The sequence below is a fragment of the Parambassis ranga genome, unplaced genomic scaffold (assembly GCF_900634625.1).
Source record: "Parambassis ranga unplaced genomic scaffold, fParRan2.1 scaffold_21_arrow_ctg1, whole genome shotgun sequence".
Taxonomy (NCBI): domain Eukaryota; kingdom Metazoa; phylum Chordata; class Actinopteri; family Ambassidae; genus Parambassis; species Parambassis ranga.
Genome location: NW_021144767.1, coordinates 6,464,977 through 6,473,778, shown reverse-complemented (window position 1 = coordinate 6,473,778; position 8,802 = coordinate 6,464,977). Strand labels below are relative to the sequence as shown.

The 8,802-nt window shown below is 45.0% G+C and overlaps 1 protein-coding gene across 1 annotated transcript; it reads right to left on the bottom strand.

Annotated features, from left to right (window-relative positions):
* Positions 1-2,673: 2,673 nt before the first annotated feature.
* On the bottom strand, positions 2,674-8,537 carry LOC114429722 (NACHT, LRR and PYD domains-containing protein 12-like; the record flags this gene model as incomplete). The annotated part of the gene is made up of 6 exons (XM_028398368.1): positions 2,674-3,161; positions 4,886-4,932; positions 5,749-5,922; positions 6,035-6,208; positions 6,298-8,098; positions 8,315-8,537. Coding segments are annotated over 6 exons (2,907 nt in total), but the record flags the coding sequence as incomplete, so codon positions are not given.
* Positions 8,538-8,802: the final 265 nt, after the last annotated feature.

Below are 8,802 nucleotides of genomic sequence, written 5' to 3'. Positions count from 1 at the left end.
CTTTTTGCCACCTTGATGTCCTTGGTGAGAGGGTTTCTGGTCTGCCTGTACACTGTCAGAAAAAAGGGTACAACTGAGGTCCATTTTTGTTCCCTAAGGTACAACTGCTGATGATTTTTGATTTTAATCTGTGTCTGGACCCAGGGATGGATCGGTCATCGGTTAGGCCTGGTTATCCCATATCAAAATCTGCTAGTTAACTTTATTCCATTGGAGACCAACTCCTTGTTGTTGACTCTTTTCAGTTCCTCTCTAACTACCACACAGCTTTACAAAGCTAACAAAGTTCTATTCAGACTCATCCCAATCCAGAGTTGTTCCACAGTAACACCTGCAGGAGGACGTCATCACCCAGTATGTGACCTGCACTGTGAGCTGTAAGGTCTTATACAGACAGGTGTGTGTCTGTCCTCATCAGGTCCAATCAGTATCATCAAAGACAGCTGGACTCAGATGAAGGTGTAGAACCATCTGAAGGACGATCAGAAGAAATGGACGCACCTGAGTTCAATATATGAGAGTCACAGCAAAGGCTCTGATACTTAGGACCATGTCATATTTCACTTTGTCTTTTTAATACATCTGCAAACATGTCAACAACTCTGTGTGTTTCTGTCAGTATGGGGAGCTGTGTGGACATTAATGAGGAAAAATGAACTTCAATGATTTTAGCAAATGGCTGCAATATAACAAAGTGAAACATTTAAGGGGGTCTGAATACTTCCTGCACCCACTGTACACATAACAAATGAATGTGACTGAAACAACAGCTCTGTGTGTAATATAAATATACAAACTAATGTGATTTGATCAGAACATTTTAAAAGACAGTGATGATCTGTTCTTATTGTCTAAACAGGAACAGTTGAAGCTCAGCTTGCAGCCCCTGTATCTCAGGCTTCTCAGCTTCTCTTCAGATGTTTGGACGTTTCTGCTGGAACCTCTCATTTAATGACTCACATTTAGAACTTCTGACTTTATGTGGAGGAGGGATTGATTTTGGAATGAGGAGGCTGCAGCCTGCGATTCCACCACTAGATGTCAGCATTGCACAGCATTGGTGGTTCAGTTCAGATTGAGAGAATGCAAAGAGTGTGTGAAGCTGTCATCAAAGCAAAAGCTGGCTGCTTGGAAGAATGTCAAACATCAAACATATTCTGCTTGGTTTAACACTGTTTGTTCACTGCATCATTCCACATGTGTTCCTTCATAGCTCTGATGTCTTCAGGATGAATCTACAATGTAGAAAGTCATAAAAACAAAGACAAACCACTGAGTGACTTTTGACTGGTACATTTAAAATGTCATCATATGTCCTAACCAGCAGGGGGAGCACTGATCATAAACTCTCTGTCTCACATGTTATTGTCATGTGTTTTTATGGAAGATGATGCTGACTGTTGTTTTCTTGCTTCTCTCTGTAAACAGCTTGTAAACAGCAGCTTCCCTGAGGGGAAACTCAGCTAATAAATGATGCTGTAACCTCTGGGACTTGATCTGCTGGGTGGGAGTCCACTACATTATCCATCCATCCTCACCCCTCCAGCTACACCCTCCCTCTTAAAATGCAGGCTGGAGGATGCGGGCATCGATCCTGCTACCTCTCGCAAGCTAAGCAAGCGCTCTACCATTTGAGCTAATCCCCCTTGTACAAAGGGTCAATTGCAAGTCAATCAGATCTCACTGCACTACATGAAGTGTACTAGTGAAGTATTGGAAGCATCAGACTTTTAATCTGAGGGTCCAGGGTTCAAGTCCCTGTTTGGGCGGAACACTTTGTACTCCCTCTTGCTTGTACTCCCCTTCCCTCTCTGTTAATGTGCTTGGACAGAGCTCTGTGAACAGCCAGCCTCTTTGTGTCTTGCCCTCCTTGTGCAAGGTGTCAATGGTCGTCTTTTGGGCAACTGTCAAGTCAGCAGTCTTCCTGTGGTTGTGCAGCCTACAGAACTAGACTGAGACCAGATGTAACAAACTAATGTACTTCGCTATTTTTAACATCACAATTTGTTACTGAGTACACTTATTATTTTGAATAATGACCGGCCTTTTCTTAACCAATAAAGATACCAGTTACAAACTGACCAACATAGCTGACATTTGACTGACTGACTGACAGTCCGTCCTATGACAGCCAGGTGCACGGTCACTGAAGGGGACATCTGATTGGACCCTTGGACCTGATATAAAAACCGTGTGGCGCGAACGACGGTCAGACCCTCCTTCATCAGCTTACGAGAGGTAAGACCTGACAATTGATAACGGAGGAGATGAGGCTGGAGAGGGAGGGAGAGAGAGAGGGGGGAGAGAGAGAGAGGGAGAGAGAGAGGGAGGGAGGGAGAGAGAGAGAGGAAAGAGCAAGAGGGAGAGAGAGAGAGAGAGAGAGAGAGGGAGGGAGAGAGAGGGAGGGAGAGAGAGGAGAGAGCAAGAGGGAGAGAGAGAGAGGGAGGGAGAGGGGGCTTCATATTCTTCACATTCTATAGCTTCAATAGCTTCACATTCTTCATTTCACTGCTTCTAAGACAAAAACATGTTCTGACCTGAAATCACAGTCAGTGATTCAAATGAAAGTGAAACATCATCAACATTTAAAGCACAAAGTTGAAGCTGCTGTCACTTCCACACACTCTGCTTCTACACACAGCACAGACTCACTGAGGAACCACGAGACCAGAACCAGAACCCAGCATGTAGAGGCTGAGTGAATGTGGTGCTGAAGGTGTGGAGGTGGATCAGTGTGTCAGAGGAGACTCTGTAGAAGGACAGAGTGCCAGCAGGACAGTCCACATACACTGCTGCTCTGTGAGAGACAGAGGAGGAGGAGATGGATGTTCTTCTGTTATTGTGCCAGACATAGTAACCACCATCAGAGCAGAGCAGACTCCAGGACTGATTGTTTTCTCCAAACATGCAGTCAGCACTGCGTCCTTTCCTTCTGATTCTTCTGTAACTCACTGATATATGAACCACTCCTCTCCACTCGACCTCCCAGTAACAGCGACCAGTCAGAACATTTCTACACAGCAGCTGAGGACACCTGTCAAATCTGTCTGGATGATCAAGATATGGCTGCTCCTCTCTCACATGTGTCACCTTCCTGTTGTTGTCAGACAGTTTGAGCTTTGTGTGCACTGAGTTTGTGTCGACTTCAAGTTGACAGAAATCTGATGGAGAGAAAAAGACACAGCTGCAGTTTATCATCTGACACATCTGATGGCTTCATTCTGTTCAAGTTCATTCATTCTTCATTCTGGCCTCTGGCATAAAATCAATAATGTCATAATATGCCACCAGTACTGTTGTCCACAGGATGAAATCACACGTTTAAAAATGATTATTATTTATATATATTTAACATTTCACCACAAGATGGCAGCAAACATGGTCAAACTCTCACCACCCTGTTTGCCAGTGATCTGTGTTTTTTTATTGCCCATTTCTAAAATGGCAAGTGTGAGTAAGAAAAGGAAGGTTGACAGCGAAGGCCGAAGTTTCAGGACAAGTGGAAATGGAAGAAGAATGTGAGGGCAAGACATCTTGCACATTGAAACCTGTGTTGGAGCCAGACCTGCCCCCTTTACTGCAGCTGAGAGCCCAGTCTCTTCCTTCTCATCAGAGGTCCCTCGTTAATCGCGGGGTTACGTTCCAAAAATAACCCGCAAAAGGTGAAATCCGTGAAGTGATGGGCTTTATTTTTTACAGTTATTCTAGATGCTTTAAGGCTGTGAACCCCTCACTACACACTTTATACTCCTTTCTCTCCTGTTCAAACACTGTCAGAGTTCAAACCTTCATAAAAATAAGTCCAGTGTTACAGAATGAAACCAAAGCACAAAGCAAAATAAAAGGAAATATAATAACTGAAGATTAAACAATGGTATGTGAAATGGAAGTTGTGGCGGCTGCACTAAAATGAATGATAAGTTAATGTGGTCTGTTCAGAGCTGTCAGTAAAAGCTTGTTTAACTGGTTTCGGCTGTCCCGCCTAACAAATGAAGAGATTGCTTCCAAAACGCTATAAATCCAGAAAAAAGTGTTTTCTTTCCAAAAAGGGTTTATATGAAACTTCTAGTTTTCATATAAACCCTCCGCCATGACGGTTGGAAAGCTGCCCCGTGATTGGTTGAATGGAAATGCTGCATTGTGCTGAAAATCAGGGCGTTTGTAGCAGATTGGGAAAAAAGGGAAGAAACGGTGCAGGGAAACATGGCGGATAACGTGTTTTGTTACTAATTGATTACAAACTTTAAACAGAGACCCCGTGTGAAACTTATTTTGGTGGTAACTCGTTTTCTTAAACAGTGGCGTTTATCGCCCTAACCCTAACCCTAATAATGCTGCTCACAGCTCAGTGTCTCAGTGTCTTCACTCTTCAGTCCATCAGTCCAGTCTGACCCTTTGGATGAGATTCTTTGTGTCTGAGTCCTGCCTGCTTTTGGACTGTGGAGCTGTTTCTTCCTGTGTTTGGACCTTTTCAACCCTTTGTGGTCTCTTATTGGATTTTGTCTTTTGTCTGCTTTGGTTGTCTCTGTTATGTCCCAGGCTGAGGGGAAACCCACACACAGCATGTCTGCACCTCCCCACTCGTCCCCACTCTCAGATCGGCAGCTACACAGGCTGGTTTCAGTGTTAGGCTGCAGTTCATGAACTCAGAGCTGAGCAGTGCCCAAACAAACACAGAGACACTACAACACACTAAAGCTCCCTAACAAGAGAAAAAAGGAAAACCAATGACAAAGCTGGAACCTAAAACTCCTGCTGGGGAGTAATAAACTCCAGTAAACACCAAAGAAATCCAACCGCCGAGGCTGCGCTACAACAGCTCTGATGGACTGATAGAACACTGACTCATGCACAATAACATGAGGAAAGACTGAGTCAAACTTACACTTCCTCAGCCCAGGTTTTAACCACTGCTCTCCACCATGCTCCACCCTGCAGGAAGAAACACAGTCAGAATGATTTTCTAACCAACATGAGTCCAAACTGCTGATCAACATGAAGCAGAGTTCCTCAGTTTGTCAGAGACACACAAACAGACTGAAACTCATCTGTGTCGACTCCAGAAGAGTCTCTCCTGATCTGCTCTGTGTTTATTCATGTCCTCCATTCTGTGAAATATTGCTCTCTGTCAGTGCTTTACTGTAAAATCCTCTTCATGCAGCAACAGTGTAGGTTTGATCTCAGCATTGTGCATTTATCCAAAGCAGCAAACAAGCCACACTGTCTCTGACTGTTTGTTCCTTTCACTCTATATGCAAACACAAGCCTGGTTCACATGTGTCATGGATGGAAGAGTTTCTGACACACTTCAAATAAATACATTCACTCATGTCTGTGTGTAGTTTTTACAGTGATAATATTGTAGTGTCTCCCTGCTCTCTGTCTCTGACTGAAGGAACTCCTCCTTCTACCATTGTGTTGTTGTCTCCTCTGAAGCTTCACATATGGATTGTTTCAGGAACATTTGTTTGTGGAAATAATTCAGTGGTTCTTACAGCTGAGGACATTAATAAGTAGGGCATCATTTAGTATTTGATCTGACTGAAAATCAGTCTGTATTTTGACATGAAGAACGTGTATAAAGAAAAGTGAAGTTAACATGATGGACACTTAATGATGGAGGAAGATGAACATCAGGGATCAGTGATTATTTCTTCTCTGCAGTTTCAGTCCATCCATCAACAGCTGTGGATATATGAGCTAAACTGACAGACTGAGGAGGACTCATGCTCTGTGGTCTCTGTGTACCTGAGAGTCTTCAGACTACAATCTGGACTGTTGAGTAAAGCAGACAGCAGCTCCACTCCTGAGTCTCCTGGATGATTGTAGCTCAGGTCCAGCTCTCTCAGATAGGAGGGGTTGGAGGTCAGAGCCGAGGCCAGAGAAGCACAGCCCTCCTGTGTGATCAGACACCCTGACAGACTGGAGGTACAAAACATGTCATGAACTCAAGAAGAAAGAAGGAAAATCCAACAGATCTTCAACATGAACATGAAGCAGAATTTAACTGATGATCAAAAAGCTGGATCCTGACCTGAGAGTCTCCAGTCTGCAGTCTGGAGTCTCCAGTCCACGAGACAGCTGCTTCACCCCTGAATCCTGCAGGTCGTTATTATCCAGATCCAGCTCTCTCAGACTAGAGGACTGGGAGCTGAGGACTGAGGACAGAGCTTCACAGCCTCTCTCTGAGAGGTTACAGCTGCTCAGTCTGAGAAAAAAAAGATTGAACACAAAGTCAGTGTTTTATTGTTCATATAAAAATCAACCATGTTTGAAATGGTTCATAAATCCACCTACAGAACTTTGTTGGAGGCTTTGACCATTGGCAGCAGCCTCAGAAGAGCCTCCTCTGAAGCAGAGTATTTCTTCAGGTCAAACACCTCCAGACCTTCTGATGACAGTAAGATGAAGACCAGAGCTGACCACTGAGCAGGAGACAGTTCATCTGTGGAGAGACGTCCTGATCTCAGGGCCTGTTGGATCTCCTCCACTAGAGAACGATCATTCAGTTCATTCAGACAGTGGAACAGATTGATGCTTCTCTCTGCAGACACATTCTCACTGATCTTCTCCTTGATGTACTGGAGTGTTTCCTGATTGGTCTGTGAGCTACTTCCTGTCTGTGTCAGCAGGCCCCGTAGAAGAGTCTGATTGGTCTCCAGTGAAAGACCCAGGAGGAAGCGGAGGAACAAGTCCAGGTGTCCACTTGGACTCTGTAAGGACTTGTCCACAGCACTCTGGTGGAGGTGTTTTAGTTCAGCTTTGTGTCCAAAGACTTTAGACCACAGAGATGTTCTTTTTTGTTTTTCCAGCAGGTTGACAGCAGAGCTGATGAAGGTCAGATGGACATGAAGAGCAGCCAGAAACTCCTGAACACTCAGATGGATGAAGCAGAACACCTTGTCCTGGTACAGGCCTCTCTCCTCTTTAAAGATCTGTGTGAACACTCCTGAGTACACTGAGGCTGCTCTGATATCGATGCCACACTCTGTCAGGTCTGACTCATAGAAGATCAGGTTTCCTTTCTGCAGCTGATCAAAAGCCAGTTTTCCCAGAGACTGGATCATCTCCCTGCTCTCTGGACTCCACTGTGGATCTGTTTCAGCTCCTCCATCATACTTGATCATCTTCACTTTGGTCTGAACCACCAGGAAGTGGATGTACATCTCAGTCAGGGTCTTGGGCAGCTGTCCTCCCTCTCTGGTTTCCAACATGTCCTCCAGAACTGTAGCAGTGATCCAGCAGAAGACTGGGATGTGGCACATGATGTGGAGGCTTCGTGATGTCTTGATGTGGGAGATGATCCTGCTGGCCTGCTCCTCCTCTCTGAACCTCTTCCTGAAGTACTCCTCCTTCTGTGGGTCAGTGAACCCTCTGACCTCTGTCACCACGTCCACACAGTCAGGAGGGATCTGATTGGCTGCTGCAGGTCGTGTGGTGATCCAGAGGCGAGCAGAGGGAAGCAGCTTCCCCCTGATGAGGTTTGTCAGCAGCACATCCACTGAGGTGGACTTTGTGACATCAGTCAGGGTCTCATTGTTCTGGAAGTCCAGAGGAAGTCGACACTCATCCAGACCATCAAAGATGAAGACCACCTGGAGGTGCTGAAAGCTGCAGATTCCTGCCTCTTTGGTTTCAGTGAAGAAGTGATGAACAAGTTCCACCAAGCTGAACTTTCTCTCTCTCAGCACATTCAGCTCTCTGAAAGTGAATGGAAATGTGAACTGGATGTCCTGGTTGGCTTTGTCTTCAGCCCAGTCCAGAGTGAACTTCTGTGTTAGGACTGTTTTCCCGATGCCAGCCACTCCCTTTGTCATCACTGTTCTGATTGGTTCCTGTCTTCCAGGTGAGCCTTTAAAGATGCCTTCTGGTCTGATGCTTGTTTCTGGTCTGTGTGCTTTCCTGGATGCTGCTTCAATCTGTCTGACCTCATGTTCCTCATTGACCTCTGCAGTCCCCCCCTCTGTGATGTAGAGCTCTGTGTAGATCTGGTTCAGAAGGGTCGGCTCTCCTGCTTTAGCGATCCCCTCAAACACACACTGGAACTTCTTCCTCAGGTTAGACTTGAGTTTACGTCCACACTCTGCAGCACGAGTTCCTAAACAAACAATAAATGTCATTAATAAGTGAACGCTACAATAAATGTGTCAAATATTTTCTGTCTCCATGAAATCTGTTCATCAGTTGTAGACAAACAGTTTGTGTTTTCAGTCAGAAGAATTCACAGATGTCTGCATCATATTAGCAGCAGAGTGTGTAAATGTAAACTTCATTTCCTCTTTCCATCATGTTAAAGCTCTTCAAATCCTCTTACTGCTCTGCAGACGCTCAGCCAGCTCCTCCTGCTTCATCCTCCTCAGGAAGTGCACTGTGATCTGCACTAATGACTCTCTGCTGCTCCTCTGCTCTTCATCCTCCTCATCCTCCCTCTGACTCTCTGAGCATTCTGGGTAATCTGGACTCAGGAGCTTCTGGATCTTCTTCAGCTCATCCTTCACAAACCTGACAATGTTCTCCTCCAGCAGCTGGAACAGAACAACAGAGTATAAACTCTCAGACTTTGAGGAGCAGAATAACAGTTTAGTGTTTCATGATATTACAGCTTATGTTCATACATGTATTACTTGAATCTACAACATTAGATATGAAGTGTTGTGTATGCACAGCTGCTGTAGTTATAAGTATTACTACCACAGTTCTGTCTCTGTGAATGCTTGCTCAGGGGTCAGGCTCTGGGTCTCTGTAGAGCACCAGGACTGTTGTGTTGTAGTTAGAAGCTGTTTGTACTCACCATAAATATGG